Source organism: Orcinus orca, chromosome 1 (assembly GCF_937001465.1).
Source record: "Orcinus orca chromosome 1, mOrcOrc1.1, whole genome shotgun sequence".
Lineage (NCBI taxonomy): Eukaryota > Metazoa > Chordata > Mammalia > Artiodactyla > Delphinidae > Orcinus > Orcinus orca.
In genome coordinates this window covers 197544607-197560002 of record NC_064559.1, presented here as the reverse complement: position 1 = coordinate 197560002, position 15396 = coordinate 197544607, and the positions used below count along the sequence as shown (strand labels likewise).

Below are 15396 nucleotides of genomic sequence, written 5' to 3'. Positions count from 1 at the left end.
ATACTCAGGGCCAACTCAGTAACTGTAGGTTGCCTTTTCCTCCTTTGATAACCATTTTTAAAGTTTCTTAATTACCTAGGTAGTTGTGGAAGATAATTCTGCATAACTAGATTTTTTTTTCAAATACATTTATTTCTGTAGTGTCCTCTTGCTAAACATTCAGAGTATATGTTTTTAAAATAAATACATTTCCTGTATACTGGAATTGTCTACTAGGTTTTCCCCATCTCTCCCCACCCCAGTGAAGCACCTTATAAAATTTGAGAATTGAAACTGAATTGGTTGCTACTATCATGGGTAAGAGCTCTTACATTAATAATGAGGAGGTTTATACTCACAACGTACATTTTTTTTTTCTGGCTACAAATGGAATATATGCTTCTGTAAACAATATAGACACGTGTGATTTAGAAAATGAAAGTCCTCTGTGGTCTCCCTCTCCATGAGCATCACAATTTGGTGACTGTTCGTCAAGTTATTTTTTCTTATTCATAATGCATATGTAGTGTTATTATTATTTAAATATGTAAGTGCTTTAGGGATTATGTCATTCAGAGATTCTGATCAACTAATTTCCTTTCCAGTAGTCTTCCTGGGAGATGAATGGTGCTCTCTCTATTTTGCATGTGTCAAAACCAGACCCTCTGCCCTTTGAGACCTAGATATTCTACCTGGAGAAAACTTGCGTGGTTCTGACTTCTAGACCTGTGCAGTTCCTGTTTGTTCCATGGTTTTGCTGTGGTTTTAGACCACAGATATTGTTTAAATTAATAATAGTATCTTACTGCCTGTGACTTTCAGCAAAAACAAGAAGGAGGTGCTGATATTTTGGGGTTTTAACAAATAGACAGTTACTGGGCTCTCTAAAGGACAGATTCAGAATTACTGTAGAGTTTCTGCAGAGTTGGTGGTTTGGGGGGGATGCCCAGGCTCCACTTCAGGCCGTCTGTATTGCATGACTCCAGGGAGCACCATTCTGGTTGGGTTGTGCTGCAGGGGCACCATTCACACAGAACACCTTGTGAGTAGTGCTTCCAGGTTGTGCAGCGCAGTAGTACTGCCTGACTGTATATAATTTTATTTTGAAATTGATATAAGTGGGGTGTTTTGAGTTGTTAATGTTTCTCAGTATGTGTTTGATGAAAAATGCTATTTTTGTTAAAAAAAAACAGTGTGGATTTACTGTGAAGCTAGTGAAGCATAAGTGTCAGGTCCTTCATTTTTATGGGGCCCCGTTCAAGGTCTTGGGAGGAGTTCTAGCAATTTTATATATGTAATTTTATATTCTTTTTCTCGAAGAGGGTCCCAAATTGTTTGAGTTTCAAGCCCAACAAATCTGCATCTGCCCCTGGGCCTTCCCTCTTGGAAGGGACCTGTGCATTTGAGGGGCTGAGAGGTACTAACACTCCTGAAACTTAAGCTTATTTAGCTTCATGGTAAATCTGCCCCTGGTTTTTGAATATGCATTTTTGTATGGATTTATATCCATATAGTTGCACATTAAAGCACAATGAATCATATATACATGAGTGGAAGAAAGATAACTCAGAAATTGCTTAGGACGTATCGCAGTCATATTCCCAATTCCTTCTATATAGAGCCTGTTGACTGGGCTTCCTGGGCAATCAGGTGGCGTTTCTCTTCTGAAGTGGACACTGTGCAGATCCGCGCTGGCATCTCCCCTTCCTTTGCCTGCAGATTCGTGGTACGGATAAGAGCAACGTGCAGGAGTTACACATCGCGTACCGGTACGGAGAGCACTATGACAGCGTTCGGAGGGTCAACGACAACTCAGAAGCGCCTGCACACCTCCAGACTGATGTGAGTGAAGCCTCCGTTTTCTTCTCTATTCTCAGCCCTGCAGGAACCAGGTCGAGAGCTGTGTGCCCTGGAGCTAAAAACCAGTGATGTTTTAATAGAAGGTTGCCTTTAAGAATCTCTGGGCTTGATTTTTTTTAAAATTTTATTAGTTCAGGTGAGAGCAGCAGATAAAATTATTGTTCTTTTGCTTTCCCTAACAGCTGATGGCTATGATTGCATGAATATAATTTATATAAACATTTAAAATAACTTTTATGTTTTAAAATTAATCCATGCTTTGTATCTAAAATTCAGAAACTATAGAAAAAGTAGAGAAGAAAATTTAAAATGCACAGAATCAAAAATTTTTGTTATTGTTTTTGTATTTGTATAGCTTTGTTTCCTGCTTTTTTGCCATTAACATTATTTCACAAGCCTTTCCTCACATTATTAGACACTTTCTTTGTAATTAAAAAAATAAAGTAAATGTCACTCTCTCACCCTTGTTTACCTCCCTGGATGCAACCAATGTTATTAGTGTATCATAAAATTACCTAGAGATATTTTACATATCAAGCAAATATGTGAGTATGTGCATGTATTTCACTTTTGCTGGAGTACATTCTTCCTATCCACAATTGTAGCATCCTCTGTATACTGTTCTGCACCATGCTTTTCGAATGGAACATATCTCGGAGTTTAATTCATAGCAGTACATAAGGAACTTCCTAAATCTTTTTAAATGGCTCCATAGTGTTCTAGTGTATGGATGCATTATAATGTGCTTGAATAGTCCCTTTGATGGACTTCTAGATGGCTTTCAAACTTTGCTTTTACAAACAACATGCAGTGCCTTATATGTGTATCTTTTCACACATGTGCGAGTGTATTTGTGGAATAAATTCCTAGAAGGTTCTTACTACATCAGAGGATGTGTGCATTTATAATTTTGGTAGATATTGCCAAGTTGCTCTCTGTAGAAGTCTTAGTCAGTTTACACTCCCACTTGCAATATGTGTCTCTTCTGCACCTTTGCCAGCACAGTGTGTTATCAAGTTTTTAAATCTGTGTCACTGTTAGGGAAAAAATAGTTTTCTTAACATAGTTTTAATTTGTATTTTTCTTATTAGTGAGCTTATGCATCTTTTCTTGTGTTTAAAACCTACTTCTGTCCTTTTTTGTGTGAACTGTATTCATGTTTTTGTCCATTTTTTTCCTGTTCAGTTTTCTTAATGATTTTTAGGAAATCGTTATGTATTAGGGAAATTAGCCTCTATTTGTGGTATGAGTTGCAGATTTTTCACAGTCTGTCATTTGTCTTTTTATTCTTTCCCATATTGTCTTTGCTCTGAAGGAATTTTAAATTTTTATGTGGTTAAATTTATCAAGTTTTCAAGACAACATATAAATGTCTTCTGGGTTTTGGGTCATGATTAGGAAGCTCTTCCCACTCTGAGGTTAAAAAGAATTCTCCCACAGTTTATTTTAGTCCTTCTGTACTTTCATTTTTTAAAAGAAATTAGATCTTGTCTCTATTTGGGATTTATATTGATATACAGGTGTGAGGTATGGATCCAACTTTGTATTTTTCCTTGTGGTTACCTAGTTGAACCCGAACTGTTTATTAATTACATGTCTTTTGTCCACTGATTTAAAAGGCTGCTTTTTTCATATAATAAATTCCCATGTGTAGTTGGGTCTACTTCTAGACATTGGTTCTATTCCACTGGTTTTACTCTTCATATGTTAATGTGTTCATTATTTTAGTTAAGAAACAGTGTATTTTAAAATCTAGTAGAACTCTTCACTCATTGTTACTTTCTTTTTTTTTTGATTTCCTGTATATTCTTGCTTTTTCTGTTTTATATATGAGTGTTAGAATATGTTTGTCTAGTTAAAAAGAAGTCCTGTTGATAATTTGCTTTTATTGGATCTCATTAAATTAATAGATTAACAGGCAAAAATTTTCATCTTTATGATGTTGAATCTTCCTAGCCGGGAACCTGATAAGCTTTTTATTTGTTTCGTTGACTTTTTGGCGATCTGCGGGAGCACTTTTTTCTCTTTCCCATTTTTTACTGAGTTATTCTTAGATGTTTTATGTTTTCTGTTCCTGTTGTTAGGAAAGGATCTTTTTCTCCTTTATATTTGTATATATGAGATTTGTTAACAAAATGTTAATTATGTACATACCCAGCTATGCTAGAGAATTTTCTTACTTTTTAATTGAGGTAAAATTCACACAACAGAAAATTCACCATTTTAAAGTATGTGATTCAGTGGCACTGAAAACACCTATCAAGCTGTGTAACCACTTCCTCCATCCAGTTCCAAAACATTTTCATCACCACAAAGAAAAGTTGGTGCCCATTGAGCAGTTATTCCCCGTTCCTTTTCTATCCCAGCCACCACCAGTCTACTTTCTGTCTCTGTGGACTTACTTATCCTGGACATTTCTTATAAATGGCATCACGCACTATGTGGCTTTTTGTGTCTGGCTTTCCTTAGCATAATATTTTCAGGGTTCATCCATGTCATAGCACTTATCAGTACTTAGCTCTTTTCAAGGTTGAATAATATTCCATTGTATGATATATCACATTTTGTTTATCCTTTCACCTGTTGACGGGCATTTGGGTTGTTTCATACTCTTTGGCTGTTGTGAATAGTGCTGCTATGAATATGTGTGTATCGTATTTGAGTACCTATTCTCAACCTTTTGGATATACAGTTGACCTGTGAACAACACAGGGGTCAGGGGTGCCGATTATGTGCCGCTGAAAATCCAAGTATAACTTATAGTTGACTGTCTGTATCTGAGCTTCCGTATCCGCAGTTCTGCATCTTTGGATTTGACCAGTCGTGAATTGTGTAGTACTGTAGTATTTACTACTGAAAAAAATCTGTATAAGTGGACCGTGTAGCCCAAACCCGCTAACTGTATATCTAGGAGTGAACTTGCTGGATCATATGGTAATTCTATCTTAAACTCTTTGAGAAACTGCCACACTGTTTTCCACAGTGCGTAGCTGCACCATTTTACATTCCCACCAGCAGCGTATTGAGGGGTCTGCTTTCTCCACATCCTCACCAGTACTTGTTATTTTTATTTCTTTTTAAAAGATACATGTACTTTAAAAGATTAGTGTATACATGTCAATCCCAATCTCCTAATTCATGCCACCACCCGCCCCCACCCCCCACTGCTTTCCCCCCTTGGTGTCTATACGTTTGTTCTCTACATCTGTGTCTATTTCTGCCTTGCATACTGGTTCATCTGTACCATTTTTCTAGACCCCACATATATGCATTAATATACGGTATTTGTTTTTCTTACTTACTTCACTCTGTATGACAGTCTTTAGGTCCATCCACGTCTCTACAAATGACCCAATTTCGTTCCTTTTTATGGCTGAGTAATATTCCATTGTATATATGTGTCACATCTTCTTTATCCATTCGTCTGTCGATGGGCATTTAGGTTGCTTCCATGACCTGGCTATTGTAAATAGTGCTGCAGTGCACATTGGGGTGGGTGCATGTGTCTTTTTGAATTATGGTTTTCTCTGGGTACATGCCCAGTAGTGGGATTGCTGGGTCATATGGTAATTCTATTTTTAGTTTTTTAAGGAACCTCCATACTGTTTTCCATAGTGGCTTTATCAATTTACATTCCTTATAAACATAGGATTTTCCAGAATTCTTTTTGTTTGGAGTAGTTTTTTTGTTGATTCTCTCTCTCTCTCTTTTTTTTTAAGGTATAGAATTATATTATCTGCAGATAGCGATAACTTCTTCCTTTTCAGTTCTATGCTTCTAATTTTTCTTTTTTTTGGGGGGGGGCGCTAATTGCATTGCTGTTACCTCCAAGACATGGTTAAATAATCATGGTGGTGGTGAAAATCCTTGTTGTGTACCTTACTTGAATGGGAATGAAGCATCATTCTGTGGATTTACCGTGGTTATTTAACCATACTCACACTATGAAACCTTTAGGTGTTTCCAATTATTCACCACTCTTGGTGGCGCTGTGAGGAGCGCTTTAACAAAAATCCTTTCTATACTTGACATGATTTCCTTTGGATGAATTTCAAAGACTTGCTACACATAGCCAAATGGTTAGGGTAAATTTTTAGAATAGGTTGCTTTTTATTAACATTCTAAGGAATAGACTGACATTGCTAGAGTCTACTTACACTTTTACATGCAAAAGTAGCAATGTCCTTGCTCATTTCCTGTCTCCCCGCATTAATAGCAAGCAGGGGGAGAAAGTGATTGGGAGCCACAGAGGGATGATTTTAGCTTTTCTGAACTGGGTTTAGGTTGTAAAGGCCTGTGGATACCAAGTGAGCGGCTCTTCAAGTTTTTAGAATTTGACAGGTACCCTTGAGTGTGGTGGTAGCACATGAGGTTAAATGAGTCACGCTCACCTGTGATAATCTGGTTGGGACAGGAGCTCCAGCACATTGCAGCTTGCTGATGATCGAATAGGGCCTAGGGAACCAGATGAGAGTTGTATGTGTGTTTCTTCAAGATGAGTTGTCCTGCTGAAAAAGCTCATTGGGTGCTAGTGTAGAGGATTGATTCTGTTACTAAGCTCGCAGCTCTGGAAACGGGCTGAGACAGATATGTGCTGTCTGAGTCAGCAGTCATTGCCAAAATGTTGGTCTCTAGAAGCTGTAGGCGCTCTAATGCCATTTTTACTGAACAGTTTATCCCATATCTTGGGCCTTTCTTTTTAATACTTCAGTTGTGGCCTGGAATCTCAGTGTCTGGATAAAATTTAGCCTAGTGATTGCTGTTCCTTTAAGATTGTCACTGGAGTCTTTTCCCATATATTTAAATGTTTTTGAGATTAGAGGGTCTTCCTGTATTGCAGATTCTGAACATAGTTTGCTAGAGTTCATGATTATTACTCTTTCTGTGTACTTTAGTTTCAGATGCTTCATCAAGATGAATCAAATAAAAGAGAGAAGATCAAAACAAAGGGAGTTGACTTTGAAGATGACCTGAGAGATGAAGTAGAAGATGCTGTCCAGAAAGTTTGCAATGCAACTGGATGTTCAGTTAGTATTTGTCATGCAGTAACAGTGGTTTATAGACAGGCATTGCTGTGCCTAGTTTATCTGCTAGTTTTGTGGCATCACTCTAGCATGCTGACACCTGATGGGCCAAAATAGGCCCATGATATTTGTAGTTTAATTAGCTTATGTGATACAGTTTAATGAGAGATGTTCATTCATTTCTCTCTTGTTTGCTAGACTTTGTCCAATACTGTTCAAAATCCTAAGGAAGTATGTGGGTTTATTATTTTCTGACTAGTGCGGTTTTATAAGAATTCATTTTATTAAATGGTTATTTCAGGTGATTAACCTTACTGAAAATTAAGACATTTTCTAAATGGAAGATCTTGAAACCTTGCCTCAATGACATCCTTTTGTTTATTTTTAGAATAGGTTGCTTTTTATTAACATTCTAAGGAATAGACTGCACATTGCTTGAGTCCACTTACACTTTTACATGCAAAAGTTTATAAAATTGTTTGTCAGATTATTGATGTAGAGATAGGTAGAAAAGTATACCCAGAGTCTTGATGTGTTCCTTTGTTTCTTTCATAGGATTTTAATTTGATAGTCCAGAACCTGGAAGCTGAAAATTATAATATTGAATCTGCGATAATTGCCATGCTCCAGATGAACCAGGGGAAAAGAAATAGTAAGTCCATGATTGATATTTATAAGGTTTCAAAATGATTATGTGGGTGATTTTCCAAATACTTATTTTTAATCAAGTGACAGGTAATAATTATATTGTTATTTATTCATTCAGCAGCTTTATATATGCAGGTGTTTTTTACTAGGTGCCAGCCCTGTGTCAGAGAGAGTATAGTCTGGGGTGGGGAGGGGCTTGGTGGAGAGAGATAAGTAAATTGGTATAATAAGACATAATGAAGTGTGGGTACAGGCTGCTAGGGGAATGCATGAAAAGGCCACCTAGCTCAGTTTTGGAGGAATGGAAAATGTCAGGGAAGACTTTAGCCTTTTAGAAATAAGATCCCGTTATAATACCAAAATGATCATTGAAATGGAATGGAGAGAAAAATTATTTTTCTAATGGAAATATTTAAATTACTGGCCCCTGTCAACTGGTGATAATTCAGAATTTCTTTTTGCTTGAACTGAGTTTAATTCTGTAATTCAGAGGAAGGAAAAAAGTTGTTAACAATGAACTGTTTTCTCAAGTTATTTATTTTAAATGATTTCAATATTTATTGCCAGACATTATGTGCCACATACTGTTCCTGGCATTATAGTTTTCTGATTGGGTATTTTATTATCCTCCTTACATATTTGCTATGCCTTCTTAGAAAGCTGTAAGTAACTTGGTCTTTGTGATTTTAAAATAACGCTATGCAGTGTCTGTGCTATCCCGTATGGTATGTACTTGACATGTGGCTAAGCGAGACTGACTGAGGAACTAAGTTTAAAATTTTATTTAACTTTATTTAATTTTAATTTAAATAGCTACGTGTGGCTTGTAGCTACTGTATTGGAGAGCACAGCTTTAGAGCTTGTTTCCTTTCTGGTTTTGGAGTACAAATGAAAGATTTCCCCCTAAAAATTCATGTTAAAAAGTGGTTTAATCTAACAAAACAAAGCACTCAGCTGGTAGGAAGCTGATGATAAGACTGTTGGTCAACAGGTTATCTTAAAATTTATCTTCCAATTTTTACCAATTATTTTTTCCTTATGTTCCCCACTGTATTGACTTGATATTAGAATTTTGCCTCAAGGAAACTTGCTTTCCAAATGCCAGTGATCTCGGGACCCGGGTAATTTTGGAGTCATTTAACAATAATCGCATTGTGTAACTATCTTAGGTTTTCAATTTAACAAAATATCTTTCTTCGGAAGATGCAGAGGAGAACCTTGAGTCCAGTGGCCGAGTGCTGAAGCAGTGTGACCCTTTATGGGAGGAGGGTGGCAGTGGCACCAGAATCTTTGGAAATCAGGGCTTAAATGAAGGCAGAACTGAAAACGATAAGTCTCGGGCCAGCCCTAGTGAAGAAAACAAAGCAAATAAAAATCACCTCCCCAAGGTAGGAAAGATGGGGCTGCAAGGGCAAATGGTGGGCTGCTGTAATTCGGTGGCGTGGAGGGAACTTGGAGCTCAATTTAGTGTGTGATTTTCTCTTGATCTATGAAAGTGGTTACTGTAGGAAATACAGGGAGTGCATGAGGGTATATCATGAAGTGGAAGGAAGACCTCACTTGTCCTGCCTGGGCTTTGCAGTGATGGCTAGAAGGAAGTATACCGTGAATTCATACTCATACACGCGGATCGGCTCCATTTCCCGCCTAACATTACTGCGTGTGTGGGTGCTTTCCATGCTAACCCAGGTGATTGAATCCCATTTTTTTGTAAATACCATCACCTTCAGTGAACATCTTTGTGTATAAGTCTTAGTATTTTGCATTATTTGCTTGGCTAGAATCCCAGAAATGGAGTTAACAGGTTAAAGGGCATGGATATTTGAATCTTTTTAAGGTCTTTTGGTAAATTGTGAAATGCTTCCCCGAAGGGTTGTACTGCTCCCTTCCCAACCCCACTCCCACGAGTAGTATAAGACACCATTAATTTTACTGAATTTGGAACTTATCGTAAAGACTTTCACCAGGAAATTCTGAGCTCAAAATGCAACGTAATGTAAAAGGTCACAGGCAGAGGCTGAGATGCGATAAGCTTCTGAGGATTTTGCTAGGATGCCCTGGGGCAATAAATTATGTACAGGAAGGCATCCTATGGCGTGTTTGAGTGTTACCTCCTGCTGGACTAGGGTTAATGTTTCTTTAGGTCATTTTGAATTGGTTTATGAGGAGAATGGAATGATTTCGTTTGCTAGCTCAGCAAGAGGGTATAAATTTAAATGTAAATTTGAGCAGTAATGGGAAATGAATCATTTTTGGTCTGTTAGGTGGGTTTTCTCTGTTCTCGTTGAAAGGCAGTCTGTACCCTTTGCATCTGTCAGCCCTGCATTTCCCGTCCACTGGTGCAGCCTGTGTCCCCGTGCAGGCGACTCAGGTGGCAGTCTTCTCTTTCAGGTCACGAACAAACAGAGGCGAGAACAGCAGCGACTAGAGAAGAAGAAACGACAGGAGGAGAGGCACCGTCACAAAGCCCTGGAGAGCAGGAGTAGCCACAGGGACAACAACAGAAGTGAAGCAGACGCGAGCACCCAGGTCACCTTGGTGAAGACTTTCGCGGCTCTCAACATCTGACTCTGGCCTCCTGGGAGTTGTGAGAAGGGAATGGAAAACGGAGGGCCGTGTGCCAGGCTTTCCAGCGAGGCCATCCTTTTACAAAACGAAACTCAACCCACAGAATCACACACTGAGTTAGTTTCCTTCAAGCTGCCTCCTTTTTTGTTCAGTTTTGTCAGTGATGTGTCTTATTTAATGAAAGTGCAGTGAAGCCATTCATGTTCCATAATTAAAATATCGACTTTTAGGGGTGGATAGTTAGGTCAAAAAAACCCTTTTTAAGTGTGGTTTTATTTGCCCTGAAAATCAGAGTTCGGTGACCCCAGGATCTTTCCTTAACACTCGGGGTTTCATTGTAATTGTTCATGAAGTAGTTTAGATTAATTGCTAGAAATTCAGAATGACAAGTTTCCTTTGTTTCTCTTTCATTTTCAAACAGACATTCATATGCAGGATAGTTTATAAATGATGTCCAACTCAGGTACATGTTTAGAATTAACTTTCTTCTAATGCAAGTTAATCAGAAAATAATTCAGGAAGTGTTTTCCCAAAGTAATAGGATGTGAAGGTTGTGGCCTGTAGTCAGGGTGGAAATTAAACAGCTGCGTTTCTCTTCTTCCTGATTCTGATGCTCAGATGGGATGCAGGTGCTGTTGGTCCGTTTGCACTCAAGCCATATGATAAATAGGCCAGACTGTTAATTAGGCCTGGGCTTTGCTGGAAAATCTGTAGTGTTGCTGAGTAGTTTGTACTTGTTTCTTGACAACGAGAAGACAGTGTATCATCAGTGCTTATGATACAGTTCGGGATTCTGATAGCGTGGAGCGCAGAAGCCATAGTTGTAAAGGCAGAAGTCAAGAGAGTCCTGAGATTTTGCTCAGGAAGAAGTCTGAAGATGTAATTGATTTGGGGTGGGGGGTTGGGGGTGTCTGGAAGGATTTCTAAGGCTTTTCACGTTCACATTTTAAGTAAGTAGCCGTCTTTTCTTCCTTACTATTCTGGATTTAGAAAGATGCCTTCAGAGAGAGAAAAGGTAACTTGACTCTTTGCTGAATTTTCTTAGTATTGTGAAAATGAAATCCCATAAAACGCTGCACTTAACTTCTTTTTAGTTAAGCCCTGTTTGGGGATTTTGCTGTTCAAAACACTCTCCAGCACCCTCCAGAAGTTGTCAGTGACTTAGGTTAGACTAGCCAGGCAGAGAACTTACTTTGGCTGAGGGCTTCAAATGACTCCACAGTGCTGAAATAGATTTGGGCGGTGGAGAGATTGCATTCCTCAAACCGAATTAGGTGAATGTGAACTTTAAAACGAATGTATGAAGTGGCCAATCTTGGACTCTCTTTGCCTTTTGGGGACCTAATATTTGGAGAAATAATATATGCTGAATCAAAAGGTAAATTATTAGTTACCTCCCCCATCTCAGATTTCAAAATTATCAGAGTTCCGAGGCAAAGGGAAAAACTATAAAAAGGTTTCGACACGTATGGACATATCATCGTGTGGGCTGGCCTTGGAGTCATTGGATTGCCTTTATCAGCAGGTGATTTGCCTTCTGTGGTTTTGGTGATGTATTTTAATTTTTTGTTTGTTTGACTTGGTGACTTTTTGTGGTTGGAGCATCAGTAGTCTCTTGGAAGTGCTCCCAGAACATCCTGATACAGTACATCGTAATATGTAGCAGATTTAGAAACTGCACAGCATTTTTTCTTTGCACATTGCGGAGTCCTGAGTTAGAGCCTCTAGTACTCAGTCCAGACAAGTGAGGGGTCTCCGTTGTCTCACTGTCTCCAAGGGAGTGAGGTCCAGTGCTTCAGGATCTGTTCTCTTGGCTTTTAACTCTGGGCACGTTCCCGACTCTGGCTGAGCGTTTCTGAGCGAGCACTCTTTCTTGTCTGTCTTGTACTGTGAGAGTACAGGAGACCAGATCCCCTCAGAAAGACTGATTGCGTACCAGAAATTCAGCAGAATTAGGAGTCAGAAATCGCTTGAGGGAGACCCGTTGTCAGAAGTAGTAGGATCGCTTTATTTACTTGGTTAATGAAGGTGGCCTTGGGCTCTATTGGGTTTTTGTTTTTTCCTGTTGGGTTTTAGAAGTTGCTAAAAAGTTGCTAAAGAATACTGGGCACATTTATTTATAAATTACCTAATTCTGATCATAGGCTTCGGCATTTCTTGGGTAAAATAACAGTGGTTTTAAAAACTAATCAAATGGCTTCAGTAATTTTCTTTTATTACCATTTCATAGTTTTCCAGTTATAATTGGTCTGTGTTTAGTATGTTAATTATTAGGAATGGGGAACATGTATCCAACTTTAGTGATAACTTCTAGCTAAGGGTTTAAATTTAGCCTTCACTGCCTCAGTCCCACCAAAGCATGAGGTAGATGGAATCCATGTAGTACTTGGTTGCCTTGGTAGGCACTTGAGAACTACTTTATTGGCAGCCAAAATGGAGGCCCAGCATGTTTAGTCCTGGGATGACTGGTCAGTGACGGTTACCGGGTATAGTTACTCAGGTGAACTGCATAGTAGGAGGCGACTCTTTCTTGACCTCTGTGGCTGTTAGAGGTTTGTTATGTGCGATTGTCTCGGTAGCTTTGGTCAGGAGAAGGGGGATGAGGCTGTGGTCCATAGCTGCTTACTAGTCTTATAAACTGTATATAAAGGTTTTATGGATTTTAAAAAAAGATTTTTTTAAAGGTCAAAATACAAAATAAAATTTTAGTAGCATCAGCTTTGTACTAGAGAGGTAGATGTATTGAAACAACATAGAATCGCAACTTCTGAATTAATATAGTTGCCACCAGGAGATATTAGAGAAAGAATGTATATGTATATTTAATTTTTCAATAATAGGAAATATGCTTTCAGGAGTGAAGTCTGGTTGAAGAATTGTGGCAGAAAGAAGAATCTTAAGTGTTAGTTGAGCTTGTCTATAGTTTCTTTTATAAGCTCTGAAAACACCTCCCTACCTATTGTGATTCTGAGGGCTTGTGAAGTGGGAGCTCCATTGTGGGGCAGCTAGAGGGGGCCTTTGTGTAGGTCATTTCTCATGGTGCTGCCTGCTTCCCTGGGGAGCTTTGACGGTTCGAAATGATACTGTCCTGGGGTGGGGGGAGGGCCATGCTGAGGGGGGAGAGCTGCTCCCATGTTAAATAGGTAGATATCAGATGGACTTGGCATTGAACTGTGCTCGTAGTGAGTCCCTGTCATCAGTGTGCAGTTTCTCTCATTCTGAGAAACTGGACTGCCTGGGTTTTATTGTGTCCACATAGAACGCTGTCAGTTTTACCTCTGTGAGATGTTCAACTCGAATGTGCAGTCAGCTGAAGGAAACTTGGGTTCCTAGTCAGAGCTGACTAACTCTCACCCTGACCAGAAGGGTCTGTGTGGATGGGGTGACAGTGGAGCTTTGTAGTTTCAATGTCACATCTGTGGCCCTCCCTGACTCCCATTTTGGGTGGATGCATAGCTCTTCACCTTTTTTTACCTCAAGGCTCTATCTATAGCAAACCTTTAGACTCAGAGTCTGATGCAGTTTTTGTGTTTTGACATTTTCATTATTCACTGTTTTGTTCATCTCAGCCTTCAGAACAGGCGCTGCTCGAACTCTGGGGCCTTCCGACGGTTGTTCTGAGGTGATTTAATAAGGGCGCTTTCTACAAGGTGTGTTTTCCTGACTCTAAAGCAAATTGTATTTTTCCATTGATGTTGTTAAGTTGAAGATCTGGACGGCATATGTAAATGATAGCAGATCTTCTGCTGTCACATGCGAGAGGGGGAGTGGATAATTGGATTGAAGTGGAGACATTGAGCACCCGGCGCGAAGTGCATTGCACAGTACGGAACTCAGAAGGTGCGCACAGGGCCCGGCTCCGGGGAGGAGCTGGGCCTCGTTGACTGCTTGGCTGCGTCTGTCCAAGGTAACGTTCCCTGTAAAAACCTCAGGCTCTTAACCATCTCCTCTGAGGAATTACCTTCTAGAGCCTCGCTCTCCTAGTTCAGACTACTTTGTAGCTTGATTAAAACGTTTAGCATTCTCGCAAAGTTACCTGAGAAGGGGCTGGTACCGGTAGAGAACAATTTCTGTAAGAGCGCGGACTTGTGCGTGGTGACTGTGGTTTAAGCAGGGCATGCCCCCGGTCCCGGAACTACCCCTGCTCGCTGTGCTGTGGCCCCGGAAGGTAATGGCCGCTGGGCGAGACCTCGGTGGTCTGCCCCTCATCCTCCGCATCTCGACATCCAGCAGCTCACTGTTGCCAGCCATCTGTGGTAGTTGTTTGAGCACAGTCACAGACCTCAGCCTGTGGTTTGATCCCCTGGCAGGTCCCTCAACCAGAACTTGAGGAATGTGGGTGTGGGCTCCTCTCATGGTTCATCTTCCTTGGGGAGAAGGGCCCTCGGCCTCCCTGGCTACCCTTCCAGCGTCCGCCACCAGCACCGAGCTCCGTGAGAAGAAGAAAAGAGCCAGGGGTCGGACATCAAACCTCCGTGTTCCTCTTGCTGATGTAGAAGCGCTGGTGGGTGTTAATCCCCTTTATGAAGGAGGGCAGGTGGGTCTGTGGAGAACACAGGGGCCTTCACAGGCTCAGCCACCTTCTCTTTTTTTCTAATTGCACTATACTTGTCCTCACTGCAGTCCGAAGATATTTAAGACCTCTGTGGGGTCATGATCCATAGACTTAGCAAGTCTTGCCTTATCTGTGGAGCTGGACGGGGGGAATGTGACCATTGTCTGATGTCCATAGTTCATTTCCTCCAGGATGTTTCTTTCCTCAGATTGTGTTACTCTGAACCATTTTATTTTTTATTTACCAAAGTACTGTACTTGGCTATTTGCAGTGTTTTCAAAACCAAATGTTTCTTTTTTTGTGTTTTTAATCTTCAATACTTGGTGCAATAGAAGCTGCAAAGATGTGCCACTTTATCTATGAAATGGAGTTTTGTATACCAATAAATTCTAGTTTAAAGAGAAAGTTTCAAGTTGTTTTTGTCGCTGTCTGGCCGCCGTTTGCATGAGACAGAGAGCATGCTGGGAAATATCCTCCTTAGAGACCTTGGCACGGAAGATGTGCACGTTCTTCCAGTGTATGCTCGTCTGGGGTCTCACTGAGCTTAAGCAGCTGATTGTAGCTTCCGTCCAGGGGAGTATGGCCGCCGCACACACTGGCAGGGCCATCCCTCAGATTTCTGCCTGGTATCTAAGAACGTCTATGATAGTTTGTAGTTGTCTAAATACAGAGCAGCTGTCTTTTGGCTTCCACCTTGGGGTTTCTCTAGAACTCGGGGGCTTGGTTTGATCCCATTCCAGGAGGGAGCATCTTCCCCCAGGC

The 15396-nt window shown here is 40.1% G+C and overlaps 2 protein-coding genes across 3 annotated transcripts in view; one reads left to right on the top strand and one right to left on the bottom strand.

Annotated features, from left to right (window-relative positions):
- Positions 1–12273, top strand: part of OTUD3 (OTU deubiquitinase 3) — a 26695-nt gene extending 14422 nt beyond the window's left edge. Inside the window, exons 4-8 of one of the 2 annotated variants that reach the window (XM_004272483.3) lie at positions 1699–1821; positions 6735–6866; positions 7419–7515; positions 8715–8899; positions 9903–12273. In XM_004272483.3, coding sequence (XP_004272531.2) covers positions 1699–1821; positions 6735–6866; positions 7419–7515; positions 8715–8899; positions 9903–10079 — 714 coding nt within the window. In that variant the 3' untranslated portion in view covers positions 10080–12273. The remainder of the gene's footprint in view (positions 1–1698; positions 1822–6734; positions 6867–7418; positions 7516–8714; positions 8900–9902) is intronic. The other variant, XM_033433135.2, reaches the window with a different exon arrangement.
- Positions 9342–15396, bottom strand: part of LOC101285862 (group IIE secretory phospholipase A2) — a 19413-nt gene continuing 13358 nt past the window's right edge. Inside the window, exon 6 of the mRNA XM_033433141.2 lies at positions 9342–9935. The gene's annotated coding sequence lies outside the window, so the exon portion shown is untranslated. The remainder of the gene's footprint in view (positions 9936–15396) is intronic.